Source organism: Diadema antillarum, unplaced genomic scaffold (genome assembly GCF_040938485.1).
Source record: "Diadema antillarum isolate AM-2024a unplaced genomic scaffold, OU_Dant_1.0 scf00000013, whole genome shotgun sequence".
NCBI lineage: Eukaryota > Metazoa > Echinodermata > Echinoidea > Diadematoida > Diadematidae > Diadema > Diadema antillarum.
This window is the reverse complement of record NW_027270902.1, coordinates 388,283-403,289: the sequence shown is the minus strand read 5'-3', so window position 1 is coordinate 403,289 and position 15,007 is coordinate 388,283. Positions and strand designations below refer to the sequence as shown.

Sequence of the window (15,007 nt, the reverse complement as noted above, 5' to 3'; positions counted from 1 at the left end):
TTACTTCTTGTCCTAAGCTGAGCAGAGGACATCGATTTCTCTGTGTACGCTGCATGCACACGAGCGGACGTGGACTGCCCTTTTCTCAGATCAGCGAGCACACGCGAAATCACGGCACAATGCTCTCGATTCTCTAGGTCCCATGCATTGATTTTGGTGCTGTAAGATTGTCCCTCCAGTTTTGTAAGTTTTAACTGTGTTAGTGCAGCAGTAGATCTAGTTTACTTTAATTGTCTATAGAGGAATGAAAATGCTGTCTGCTGATTGCAAGTGTAGGGAGCTTTGTGCTAATAGTTGAGTAGAGTCTAGTCCTTGATATATTGCTTTGTGGAACTGGAAGATGGAGTAGAAGTCTATGCGAGTACGGGTCGATATTGTTTTACTTTTAATGTTTATCTGTGCAATGTCGTGGTGCAGTAATTATGCTTGAATAAAAGGTGACCCTTCCTTCTGTCTTCTAACTACCATCATGTTGCTTCTACCTAAAGACGTAAAGTCGCCAGACATTCACATCGCATGTAAGGCACGCCGCGATCTGAGAATAGCTGGGGCGACGGATTTTCATCTCTCTCAAAGGACATTCCTACTATCACCTTTTCCCTCCATAAACAGAACACAAATAATTGTAATCCAAATGTATTTCGGCATTATCACGAAACGGTCCACCATGCACCACTCCATTCGCCACCATTCAGTTCGTCATAGCCGGTGACTGCTTTCAACCTCCGTAGACTTTGCACACAGTGAAGACGCACACGCAGAACAAGATGGGACCGATATCACGATTTAGCCTGTATTTTCAATACAGTAACAGGTCACAAAACCGTTTTTGATGCGAGAATGTTTTTGATTTCGAATGGATTCCAGGTGGCAGATTAAACAAAGTTTTTCAAACACGATGATGCACATTACATCCTATATTGAAGTGTGTGTATAACACACACGCTGGTAATACGTGGCGCGCTATGGGCGGCGAACTAATTCAGTTCGCCAACCCAGGGCGGCGAACTAATTCAGTTCGCCAACCCAGGAGCGCATAGGAAATACACGCAAGTGGCAATTATATGGCAATTGACGTTAGAGTAGAGGTTAGGGCCTATGCAGAGGGTCTTGCAGAGGGTAGCATACGCTGTATGTGTCGGTTTCCGTACCAAAATTTGACTGTATGAGTGTATGCAAAAAGGATAAATTCACTTATGAGTAGTCAAACATCAGCAGTTGGATTTTGGATAGCTTACTTTACTAAACTGTCTTTACACAATATCTTATTGTATAGTTTGTTTGATGTGGTCAATCCACAATGATCCAAAGAACACTTGTAAGCAAGTTGTACTACTACTAACCCTATTATAAATAAAGCCCTTAAAGAACCTATCTGCTTGGATCAAATATCACATTCAATTCTTCACTCTAATAGAGGTAAACTTTGATAACTTCAGAATATTGTGGACCCTAGAATGTTTCATAACCTTCTAATCATAGCTTTCCTCTGTAATTGTGTTTCTCTGTTTACAGGAGGACTTGCTCTCTGCTCTGAAGGCTTCTGTATGAATGCAAGAATCCATGCTCCTTTTCATATGCTTCAGTGGACCACTCTTGTCAGAAGGGAAGCATATGCACTCAGACTGCTACTAGAAGCAAGAAACAGAGTGGTCAGTGATAAATCAATTGTTCCAGGACAAATTTATCAGCAGTATCGTTCTCATCACCGGCTGAGTTTATTTACAAAGCATCAATATCAGTCTGTACGGCACCAGTTTCAGTGTAATACATTTGGTCTGAGACAAGCTTCGTGCCCACATTTCCTGTCCGGAACACTACCGCACTTCTTTTCAACAACACAAGTCAGTTTTGATCCCACAATGGAAGACAAAGCCTTCATGGTTGATTATGCACGCTTGGGGACTTCAAAATGCAAGCGCTGCAAGCAGGGAATTGCAAAGAAGGAGCCGCGGATTGCAAAACTCACAGCCAATCCCTTCAGCGATGATGGTGGAATGATGAAAAACTACTTCCACATCCACTGTATGTTTGAGTCGTTTGCACGCGCAAGAGCCACCACAAAGAAGATTGAAGATCCGAGTGACCTGGATGGATTCAGCAACATGGAGGATGAGGAGAAGAATATCATTAGGAAACACATTGAAGGTGAGTGTGAAAGAGATGAATGCATACACTTCTGCATTCAGGTGAGGGCATTATTGGTACTTGAAAAATTCAGTGTTAATTTGGAAAAAGGAAGAAACACATGCTTTTATATTCCCTCATGACCTAATCATGTACATTCTGCAATGTCATCTTAGATTAAATTCGAGGGCTCCTCGAGTCGGCATAGTAAACATTTGACTTCCGTTGCCAGGTATTTGAACATGATTTCAGTGAGATATTTGTGAAAATATGCAAGAATGAAGGCCGTTTACATGTCTTCTTTTCAATATTTCACAAGAATTTGATTGGCATAAAATTTTACTAGGAAGTGTCAGAATCACAATCAATGAGTTGCAGAAGCTAGACACGACAGTATCCTTTAAGCTGCATTTCTGAAGTATGGTTTGTGTAAACCAATAAGTTTCTTGTTTGTCTCTGGTTCAGAGCTTCTCTCAAAGAGCAAATCTCCCAGCAAAACTCCAGCCAAGAAGAAGGCCGCTGTACAAGGGAAGCTTACACCGTCTGGGCAGGTCGTCTCCCCGTCAAAGAAACCACAGGCTGGTAAGTTCTTTGAATCATGACACTAGTGAAAGGGCAAAATTGCTTTGCAAAATGTATTGTATGGCCAGTTGTTAATCACTGTAATTGCCCAATGTTCTTCTCTTCAACACTGATGAAAGGATGATGATGATGACAATAATGATGATGGTAATGAAACATATGTAGTGCCAGAGAGCTAAGTAAGGTGACTGTGTATGTAATGCCTTCCTGGCATGCAGTCCTCCCATTACTGTATTCCCGCCCTCACCACTGTGGTAAAACCCTCTCAGCACAGATAAAGAGGAGAATTTAGTCTCTCTGTAAAGAGTTTTTACTTACTGTAACATGAACATGGTGTCTCTGATGAGGCTTTCTCTTTTGAATCAATAATCATTTCTGACTTCTGTTTGAATATATATACTATAGCTTTTAAGATTAAAACGAATGAAGTTACATTTGTATCCCAAAGTGTATTGTAGAGCAGTTTTGATTTATGATTACCAAGCATTCTGTTTGACCCCTTAAAGGCACCAGTCAGCCATCTGCATCACATCACACCTCTGCCGCGTCCTCCTCTGCATCCTCCTCTCCATCATCCAAGCCCGCTCCCAAGAAAGAGAAGTACAAAGGAGATGGCAGTGACCCCAAGCATAGCGACAACTCATTTCGGGAGTACCGCAAATTATGTGCTCGTGTTGCGGATGTGGCAGGCCACCACGCCAAGACGGGTGTGGTTGCAAAGTTTCTCAAGGATGGCAGCAGTGGTGGTGAGTATCTTGCCTCTTCTCCTTCCAATATCATCCTGCCATCTACTTCACTGACATTTAAATCTCAGATTATTTTTTGCACTGCATGTAGATTCCCCTGTTGACATTACATCGATTGTCATTTCAGAGGGTAGTCCTCCACATCTTGAATAAGTGCCCATAAGACAATATTCCAAGACGCCTGCAAGACGTATTAAATGTGATCATAACATGAACATTGATCACAAAATGATTTTATCTGTAGACTCTTGGAAACAAGAACTAAACATGAAAGGAAATTTAAGGAATATTTCTACTTTCAATTGATACACCTATGTGCAGTTTGAGCTAAAATTGTGCATCTGCTTTTAAGAGTTCATTTTCAACCAAACTATTTGGGTTCGAGACCTGTCATAAGTTTTGCACAATTGTGCTCCGTTTTTTCAAAGCCTGCTGAGTGCGGTCCATCCTATCTAAGATGTCATCACTCTAGGATCACTCTGACTAGGTTGTCAATGAATATTTGCTGCCATCCCTGCATAGAAATACATATTTGACCTGCTAGTGAATAAAGTGATGTGATACAGTGCACTCCCGTTATAACAAAATGCTCGGGACCGACAGTTTTCTTTCGTTATAACGAAATTTCGTTATAACCGAACAAATACAATATATAACGAAAACAAGGAAATCACGTATATATATCATACTCTGTTTGCTGAATACTCATCATACACTGGAAAGCTATGTGAAGTATGATGGATAACTGTATCACAATAATAAACGCAAGTTTCCCTCAGAAACTGTGCGTGACACAAATTAAGAGCGAACACAGAGTGGTGTGAAGCGTTCACCCATGCAGAGACGCTATAAATGCTTGTTCCGCTATGTATTTTCGAAAGCAATTCGCATTTCGTTATAATGGAGCACATTTCTTTTGTTTTTCTTTGTCTGTGGCGCTCGGAAAAGACTTCGTTATAACGGAAATTTCGCTATAACCGTGTTCGTTATAAGCGAATTCTTTACCATAGGCTTTAATGGTGATAATTTTGGGACCAGAAGATTTACTTCGTTATAACGAAATTTCGTTATAACGGGAGTGCACGGTATTCTCAGGCACTTAGCTGATCATTTCAGATTGGCCCATCAATCTATGTTGATATCAAGAATTGCCTTCAACTAGGAAATTGAATATATCCATCACCGGAAATTATGTAACCTCCACTCTCACTTTGGCAATGCTCATTCAGATGGCTTCGAAGGAGACACCTATTTAGTGTTAAAGCTCTTACTACCGGGCGTGGTGAAGCGCGTCTACAACATCAACAGCAAGCAGCTTGTTAAACTCTTCAGTCAGGTAGGTTTCCCTCAGGAGTGTGTTGCTAGCGCAGTGCATAGTCAATTACCTGGTACATTTACATCACTGTGCTGTCACATCCATTACAGTGGATATATCCAGTCCTGTTTGTAACAAATCATCTGATGTTTTGTGAAGTTGAATGTGATAGGAAGTTTGTGTTGTTAATGATTGTATTGCCCATCTATCACATTGTTTAAACAATATACCGTTTCAGAGTAATTGCCCATCTATGTTGAAATCACTATCAAAGCTTGAAACAGTCTACACAGTTTCTGAGAAAATGCTCTGTAAGCTTTGTAAACAATTACTAGAGGGTGCAGTATTCATATCAAAAATCACTTAATGGGGAATTCATTGGGGGGGGGGGGGGAGGAGTGTAGAAAAAGAGGATTATACAGTCTTCTTGTCCATAATTATTGTGTTGATGTTGTGTAATGCTTTGGCTTTTCTCAGATTTTCGGCACCGATCTTGACGAAATGGTGACAGACCTTGAGCAGGGCGATGTCTCAGAGACGGTGAGAAAGTTCTTTGACCTTAGCAAGCACCAGCCTCCTCAGAAGAAGAGTTCGTTGACCATCTATGATGTGAGTGCTCTTGTTTCACTACGTTTTCCTTTTGATAGAGAAACTGTTTTATAATTGAATTCATTTGAATATGAATATATCTATGATAATTTGAATAAATTCAAACATTTGAATAAACTGGAACAAGCAACCAGATATAACAATCAAGGGATGCCAACAAAACTCATATTTATTCAAGATATCTGCAGTGTGCATATGATGAATCGTGTTCAATGTAGAAGTAGATGGCATCACTGCAGGGAAAGGGAAAGGGTATATATATTTGTTGTTAGCATTTTTCATGTCAATCACCCCCTAATCCTATTGCTTTTCAACTAATAATTGATTAAGAGTCACAAACTAAACCTTGCTTAATTTCCAACCAGCCAGACTGATGTCCTTTTGATGTTGATTTTAGAATTATTAGCTTGTCTTGGTATATGATAAGATCCTCAGTATCAGTTTCCACCTTCCCCTAGTCCATTCAGATGTAACTTTCAGCTCTTTTTGCTGCACCCAGGTCGATGAATTCTTAGACAGCATGACCACAGTCACAAGGGAGCTGGAGCAGCAGCGAGAACTGGCCAAGATCACTGCAAGGTGTACTGCCAACGACCTCAAGATGGTCATCCGCCTCATCAAGCACGACCTTCGCATCAATTCAGGGGCCAAACACATGTGAGTGGCAAGCTTCCTGCATTATAAGACATACTCCCAGTTTGCACTCTGGCAAAACACTTAGACCCTAATATACCTTTGAAAGGCATAATATTCTGACTTTGATTGACGCATTCCTTATGTCATCAGCTATAAAATCTCACATTCTTCATTTTAATTGATGTTACACCATCCTTTGCACAAAGATTTTTTGGCCTCTTTATGTGGATGCTTTGTCTTCGTATATGTTTGGGTTTTGTTTGTGTGTATCTATGTGTGCTGTAAGTCATTTGGCATGAGTATAGAATTCTTTTATCTGAATGTTTTAGAATTAGCCTCCTCCCCCCTTTCATTTTGGGATCAGTTTATGGGTCAAGCTCGTATGGCGTGTCAGTTTCCGATAGCAGTTCAGGTTTAAAAGTTTGCCTGAACAGTTGTGATGTATCCGAACAATGCATCCTTGGACTACATCCTTTTAAATCACTTTTCAGACTTGATTGCAGATGTACATTATGTCTATATTTGGAGAAAGGGACTGAATGTGAAAACTATAGACTGTGATGAGGACTGGTATTGACCTTTGCTATGAGATAGAATTTATCACACAAAACACCAATGTTCTGTTCCTCAATGTAGTCTGGATGCTCTAGACCCGAATGCCTATGAGGCCTTCCAGGCGTCCAGGGACCTCCTTGACGTGGTCACTCGCGTCCTGCAGAACCGCAAGGCCAGCAACGGTGTCCCAGGGATGACCAAGAAGCTGAGCATCAGGGCCTCGCTCATGACTCCGGTCCTGCCCATGCTGGTAAGAAGGGTTCCATGACATTTGCTCCTGCGACAGTTGCTCCCATGAAATATCTCCACGCTAAGCCAAACATGAAGTATACACACAAGCATCTCCATAACCCTAATACTAATATCAGATTACACCTGAAACCGTATCATAACCGTAACCCTGACCCTAAGTCCTTCTAAAATAGGACAGGAGCAATTGTCGCAGGAGTAAATGTCATGTCACCAGTAAGAAGACCTAAGGTCATCTCTCTAACTTGCATTGAATTTAAAAGCAGTTGAATATATCCAGGTGGACTCTGCATTTATGTTAGTGGTCATCTACTGAAAGAGACTCCTTCAAGACTCTATGTCTCGTAGATTATTACATGCAGTATCGTCTTACTCGTGTCATATATGTGGTTATGATATGGGGGGAAAAGTATATATTCATGAAAAGCTAGATCACAAATTAAAGGCTCAAATTGCTGTCAGAAAGAATGATTGTGATTTGTGGTGCCAGCTTGAAAATTTTGCCATCACTAAAGGTATCAGGCTGATGTGATTGTGGTGATGGCTATTACAGATGAAATGAGGTGTTAGTCATCCATTCTTGTACCTTCCTGCACCACTTTCCCTTTACAGGCAGAGGCATGCAAGTCAGTCGAGATGGGGATACGAAAGTGTCCCAATGGGATGTACGCCGAGATCAAGTACGATGGCGAGCGGGTGCAGATCCACAAGCAGGGGGACACCTTCCAGTACTTCAGCCGCAGCCTGAAGCCGGTCCTCCCCCACAAAGTGGTCCACATCAAGGACTGGATCCCCAAGGCCTGTCCCCATGGCAACAGCCTCATCCTAGACAGTGAGGTGAGAGTTATTTCCAAGAGCCTTATATATACTTTTGTAAAGAGTTTAGTCAGTCTGGAGAGTATGGTTGAAGTAAAAGTAGCATACCTATTTGATTTTCTGTTGCACAGTCTACCTCTCCATGGGATGGGAGAAAATCCTTCAACTTGAATTTCGACTTACACAATAAAATCAACTCATGTTTATATCCATCAAGGGTAGAAGTGTTCTTCGATCTGGCCCATTTCTCTGCTTGTGCGAGCTTGACTTAGGCAAGGTCGATTGTTTATAGTTTATTGGTCATTGGTGTGTTTTGTTTTGGGTTCTTTTACCTGGGTTAGTTGTTGCACTTTCCATGTTTACTACTCTTTGTCGAGTTATGTGAGCTCAAGGTGAGTTTTAACATAGTTGTGGGAGACCTGTGTTACAATATGCATAAACTTTGAAACCATCATTAAGCAAAAAAGTGATGAATTGAAGGATTTTGATCATTACGTAGTCCAATATTATGTTGTTTTCTCAAGGTCTATTTTGCTCTTTGTCCCTGCACTCTTCCAGATCTTGATGGTAGATAAACATGGGAAGATCCTCCCCTTTGGAACTCTGGGAATCCACAAGAAGTCTGCCTTTCAGGATGCCAACGTCTGTCTCTTTGTCTTTGACTGCCTTCACTTCAATGGGGAAGACCTGATGGACAAGTAAGAAGTGCCACAAATATTCCAGTTCTTACATGAAAAATGTCCTCTTTGCTGTTTAATTTTCTATTGTATGCCAGCTGTTTAACTGATATATATTGCTACTTCATTTCTTAACATATCTGAATTAGCCTATGTTTAAAGGGTAGGATTGTCCTCGACCACTTGTACTTGTTCACTTTGGGTTGTTCAAGGAGAAAATAATGAAATATAAAAGTATTTAATCTAGGAATGAGCAGAAATCAAGAAAATTATGTATTCTTAGATAATTTTCTACCAAATGCACTGATTTGTGGATGGGTGATTGTGATACCATCCCGAGAGAACAAAAATGTATGAACACTGTACAAAATCTGTGGAGTTCATGGCCTATCTGATTGTCAGCTGAACAATACCTATGTAAGCTTGTTCTAACTCCTGGACCCTGATGTCTCTGCAGGCCCCTCAAGGAGCGCAGGAAGATCCTGGAGGAGAACCTGAAGGAGATCCCCAACCGCATTATGCTGTCCGAGTCCAAGTTTGTCACCAAGCCGGGCCAGCTGTCGGGCCTCATCGCTGACGTCATCCGCGAGGGCCTGGAGGGACTGGTACTCAAGGACATCAAGAGCGTGTACGAGCCGGGCAAGCGCCACTGGCTCAAGGTCAAGAAGGACTACTTGAAGGAGGGCGCCATGGCCGATTCTGCCGACCTGCTGGTGCTGGGGGCCTTCTATGGCACAGGAACAAAAGGTAAACACACAGGTTTTTGGGAACCCTTCTTATAACAAGAGGCTGAGGACCACTGAAATTACCTTGTTGTGTCAGGTATTTCATCATGTGAGGGTTAGAAACAAAAGAATATATAAGAAATGGAACTCTCAAGATTACCTTGATGTATCAGTAATCTCTCCATCTCCAATCTCTTCATTATGATGTTGCACTGTATATGAGTGTGGTATTCTTGTGATTGAGGGAGGCATGTTAGGTTTAATCATTGGGTCATTGGATTCTAGTCGAGCTGATTCCTATAGTAATGCCATGAGACAAATATTTCAGTGACTGAACTGCATACCCTGTCTGGTATTCACTTTAAAAATGGGAAGTCTTATATGTCTCTGTATAGATAACTTCATGCAATAATCGTTGTTTGTCTTCTTCCTCCTCTATCTCATTTCCTCCTCCTCTTCCTCCTCCTCCTCCTCCTCCTCCTCCTCCTCCTCCTCTTCTTCACTATCCCCTGGCAGGTGGTATCATGTCCATCTTCCTGATGGGTGTGTACGACCCTGCCACGGACACTTTCCGCACTGTGACCAAATGTGCCAATGGCCTGGACGATGCCACCATGCTTAAGGTCAACAAGGAGCTGGACATGGTCAAGATCAGCAAGGACTACAGCAAGGTGCCTTCTTGGCTGGAGGTCAATCGAGGACTGGTGCCAGACTTTGTCATCAGGGACCCCAAGGTATGTCATGAATGCCAACTGAAAAAAAAAAAAAAAAATCATCTTTTACAAATGACAAGTAGTGGTGATTAGTCATTCAACCCAGTTTGATTGTTATTAGCTATAGTGGCCGTAGTAGCTGTTCCAGAAGTGAAAGTAGCTAGTAAAATGTCAGTGGAAGCAGGGAGGTGTCGTAGAAGGAGTAGAAACTCTTTTGTAATCCTTGCAAACATATATGTGGGTTCTAAAGCATTACCTTGGATATCTAACAATCCTCTTTTTCTGCTGTGAGAGTGCTAGTTCCTGATTATGCACTCATTTGTCCAAGCTACCTATGTACTTCCTGTAGCTACTTTTTGAAAGCTCATAACTTTTTGGCAGTGTTTAGCATGACATCAAAGGAGAGCAATCTGTTTCTCCTCCATTAGTTATAGTAGTTTCAGAAATTGTAGGATATGACTATCAAAGTACCAATCTCTGCATTACATGTGTAGTTGTTTTCCATTTTTATTATTTCTGCCAAGGAGGTTATGTTTTTATTGGCATTGGACGGTTTTGTTTGTTTGTCTCTGTGCAATATAACTCAAAAAGTTGTGAATTAATTTGGATGAAAAGTTGATGACACAATGAACAGGTAATCTAATTTTGGTAGTGATTGGGGGAATTTTTATTAATTTTTGAAGGACTTTTCTTATCTTTTGGCAAATAGGGTCAATGAACTTTGGAGTTCCAGCTGCGCGTATTTGAGGTTTGCATACATGCAATAAAGCGCACGCTCTGCTCCAGGCGCCGCGCAGCAGGAAGGTGTTGAGAGGTAAACGATGCTTCTTTGTCATTGGGATATTGGGCGATTTTCGGCATCCATGTATAGGTGAAAATGAGCTGCTTGGCGAAGTTCTGCGCTCTCAGAGTACTTTTCTTGTTGTTATTGCTATTTTTGCCAAATGTCCAGAGTGATGACAAGTAGACAAAATATGCACATAAGGGGAAAACATACAGAAAACTCATTGCTGAAGAAAATATGCAAGATAAATTCTTTCTTTTTGAAATAAACCACAAGTTACACACAGATTGAGGATAAAAAGAAAGTTTTGGCTTCGTTAAGTAAGTGTCTGCAAATCACTCCAGCTACGAACGTAATTTAATTCTTTCCATGCTGTATAACAGAAAGCACCTGTGTGGGAGATCATCGGAGCCGAGTTCACCCAGTCGGAGACCCACACGGCTGGTGGCATCTCCATCCGGTTTCCCAGGGTGACCCGTTTCCGTGACGACAAGGACTTTGAGACTGCCACAGATCTGCCGAGACTGAAGGTGAGGGAGTGATGCCCCGTTTTATTCCATACTACAAAGACAATATTTTAATCTTGCTTGAGGAGAAGGGAAGTAAAGCCAGTAAAATATGAGTCTTACAATTTTTATCTCATTTGAAAGTAATTGCTGAAATGTGCATTGAACATTTGATAAGTGTCATCGCAAAATAGACTTAGTGCCAGTTTTAACTATTTTAAAGTAAGTTCATCGTCAGATAGAGCAAAATAAAACCTTTTCAGGGACACTTGTAACATGAGAAGGAATATTCTGGAAGTTATCATTAAAGATATCCTATATTTTTCTGATAATTTTCTCCATGTTTTAGCAGCTTCAATCGCAAATGTTTCAACTAATGAGGAATGGACATCTCATTTTGCGATAAAACTCTTCATTTACTGCTGGGGGCTCATATCATAGGAGACAATGATGTTAATTCACTGTCTTTAAGTAATATTCTGTGCTTGATTTCTCCAAACCTGTGCCTAGAAACTTTTACCAAACTTTGGTGATTGTTCATTCTTTTCTTCTCTCTCTCTCTGACAGACCCTCTTCAAAAAGTCCAAAGAGAGCACAGATGTCAGTGCAATCATGGGCGTGGCATCCTCTTCCTCCAAAGTGTCCACCAAGAGGAGAAAAGGTGAAGATGGAGCTGAAGATGATGATGATGAGGAGGAGGAGGAGATTACTGGATTCAAGTTAGGGAGGAGGGTGGAAACCCCCACCAAGAAAATCAAGACAGAGAACACTAATGGTAACAGGAGCAACACAGCAAGTCCCAAAAAGGTGAGGGTGCCCTGACTGCACCTTGTAGTAGTCATTACAATGCCCCCCCTCCTCCCCCTCCTCCCCCCCTCCTCCCCCCCTCCTCCCCCCTCCTCCCCCCCCCCCCCCCCTGAAGAGGGGGCAACTTCATGATTGTACATATTCATTGCTGCACCATGGATCCTGCAACTTATGTAGCCAGTAGGCCTTTTACTCTCTTCTTTATTTGACATAAACTCAAAGCAGCATTGAACACATTATATTTTTAGTGGAATTATCGTGATTCAAAAGTATTAGTTTTTAGATGCATGAATGGAAAATGTTACTGTTTCACACTGCAAGGATTCTGCAGGTGATGAAAACTTACTGTCAATTATTGATTGAGTTCAATTAACCATAAAACCTTGCTACTTTTCGTGACAAAGTTGGTGGGAGAAAATTCAGAGTGTGAGACTAGTCTGAGATCACAATTCACAAAATCATTCAGAACTCTTGCTTGGGTGTTCTGATAAAAATTGAGGTTGGATATTACTGTTTAAACTTGTGAGAAGACTCACACGTGAAGTAAGAGATGGAGTTTTGTATGGGTGTGAAAGTCCCTTCACACTCGACTTTGTGCTTGAATGCTTCCATACTTCACGATTGGTATGCATATTTAGGCAGTCCTAGAGCCTTGTGCAGCTTTTCACATTCCCATAGTTCTCCTACAAGGGAACTAAGTCGCCCAGTTATCATATCTTTGTCCTTTTAAAAAAAATATTTGTTGAAATGGCAATTATTATCCTACTGACAGACCCATCATAAGTCTGGTATCATTGTTCTGCACACACAGGAGAAGCCAGACTGTAAATACGGAGAGGACTGCTACCAGACGAGTGTAGAACATCGAGGGAAGTACACTCACTCCCCTTCAAAGTCACCAGCAAAGCACAGACCACACAAGGTGAGAAGATATGTACCTATATGTCTTGCATCATGCTACTTTTGTTTGTGATTGTTATATTGGTATATTTTCCTCTGTGTTCATGTGTTGTTGAAAATGAAAGCAGGGCTCATTGGAAGAATAGTGCATATAAGGCCACCTTGGATGAAGAAAACTGAATGAGTGGACAAATGCATAACATTAACTATACCAGCTATTGCACAGTGGAATGAAGACATCTTTGAGAATGAGGAAAAACTTATATTCATTAATGGTAGTTACTCCCTCTTAGTACATGACCCTCCCCCTGCATTACTATATTTCATGGCAAGTAAGTCTTCAATGTAGGATCTGTGATTTTTACAGTTTGCTCTCTATAGGAGGAAATCATCATATCAAACATTTCCAAAAATGGAGCAAGCACCTTTCCTTTCCATGGGGCAAACCATTGCATTGACAGATCAAACTCTTCTCCATTCCAGGGTCTACCGAATGTGTTCACCGGGATGACCTTTTACATCCCCGACGAGGTCAAGGAGTCCGTCAAGCTGAAGCGCTTTGTCATCGCCTACGATGGCGATGTAGTGGATGAGACAAGCAAGTCCAGCGCAACTCACCTTGTCACAGACAGCAAGCCCTCAAAGGTAGTGACACATCTTATATTTGTCTTAGCTGTCCTCCCACTTGATTGGTGTGCATTAGAAAAGCCAAGTAGGTGTTATTGAGTAGGGACCAAAATTCATCCAAAAGAGAATTGTGGTACGTAATAAGCTGTAAAATCACTAGATAATAAGTCTTTCATTGTGAAAATGTTCAGCTAACACTGTGATACCGTATACCATAATAGGTAGTGAAGTGTGAAGACTAAGCATCCTTAGAGGTGTAATGTACAATGTACATCGGTTGGATTACCATCAGTCTATCTCATCAACACCCCGTACATTAATTGCTATTAGTCATCATTCAAAGTAATAATAGGAGAGTAATGTGGAGTTTTTGATGGTTTGCTTTGACTACCCCCCCCCCCCATCTTCTTTGAAGAGGGTATTTTATTACACTGTCAGTTGTTTCTGCCTAATTCCTGTTGAGAAATGAAAGATTGCCGAAATAGAGTTATGCCATTCACTCGGTACAGATAATTCAACAGCTTGTAATTAAGTCATCATGTCTGTGATTTCTTCTCATTCCAGGAGGGGGGTAGCAGCTCCTCTACCGAGCTTGTGACGTCAGACTGGGTGTGGCGGTGCGTCCGGCAGAAGCGCATCGTACCCATGTCCAATTAGGAGTCTTGTGGCGGTAGAGGTTCTCTCATTCTTGCCACAGACAGGAGAAGAAAGCATGCACGACTGTCAGTGCGGTGTTTCATTTCCTAAGTGACTTTGACTATTGCCTATATGTGCCATTCTCCAGAAGGGGAGCCGAGAAATAACAGAAGTGCCATTGACTTTCAAGAGTGAAACATTTGTAAGATATGCTGTGAGGACTGCATCAGATGTATGCCGAGTGGAATAAACGTGCATGTCGAAGCGTCATTTCATTTTCATGGTCGCACAAAACAGTGCAAAATTAGTCATGACACTTTTTAGTAGCATTTTCCTGCATCATATTCTTGAAAATGTGATATTGCTCTTATTGATGACTGATGATCGGGAGGTCGTAGGTTCAAATCCTGACCGAGTATGTATGCCCATGATTTCTTATATCATCCATGGCTACTAGTAAACACTGATTAATTCAGTGCTTATTTACGTTGATGTAGGGCAACTTGTCAATCAATTACAATAAAGGTGTGATATTGTTCCTCATTTTATGGATCAAGATTGTAAGTGTGAGCTTCCACAACTTCCCCAGCCCCCTCCTCATTCCCACACACATGCACATACACATGCATCACCTGCATGGGCAAGTTGCAACTCATTTTGTGAAAGGGATGGCACAGAAAAAAAAAAATATGAAGCCCCATCTCAACTAAAACTATACTATCCCTTTAAACTAGGATTGTAAAACAGTATAGTTTGCTTCCTTTTTCCTTAATATTCCTCATGTGGTACTTATTGGTCTGTATTCAGCTGCAATGTAGAATTCATTTCGGTGAGAGTAATTGATAATTTGTGGAAGAAAATTGCATGTTTATAATCTGGATAAAGGGTAATTTACAGCTTTTTCATCAGTTCATTCAATATTTTGACACCTTGCCTTTAATTTGCTGATATTAAGCTGAGTCAAGCCATTATTTCCAGTGCCATTGGAGTGACTGGT

At 41.2% G+C, this 15,007-nt stretch overlaps 1 protein-coding gene across 1 annotated transcript; it reads left to right on the top strand.

Moving 5' to 3' along the window:
- Positions 1-1,570: 1,570 nt before the first annotated feature.
- Positions 1,571-14,031, top strand: LOC139721343 (DNA ligase 3-like). The gene is made up of 16 exons (XM_071632663.1): positions 1,571-2,148; positions 2,593-2,709; positions 3,216-3,455; positions 4,685-4,791; positions 5,248-5,379; positions 5,879-6,036; positions 6,652-6,820; positions 7,432-7,656; positions 8,194-8,333; positions 8,770-9,059; positions 9,554-9,771; positions 10,918-11,064; positions 11,608-11,847; positions 12,659-12,769; positions 13,231-13,392; positions 13,939-14,031. The coding sequence occupies exons 1-16, from the start codon at positions 1,578-1,580 to the stop codon at positions 14,029-14,031; spliced, it is 3,120 nt and encodes a 1,039-aa protein (XP_071488764.1). The 5' UTR covers positions 1,571-1,577.
- The last annotated feature ends 976 nt before the right edge of the window (positions 14,032-15,007 follow it).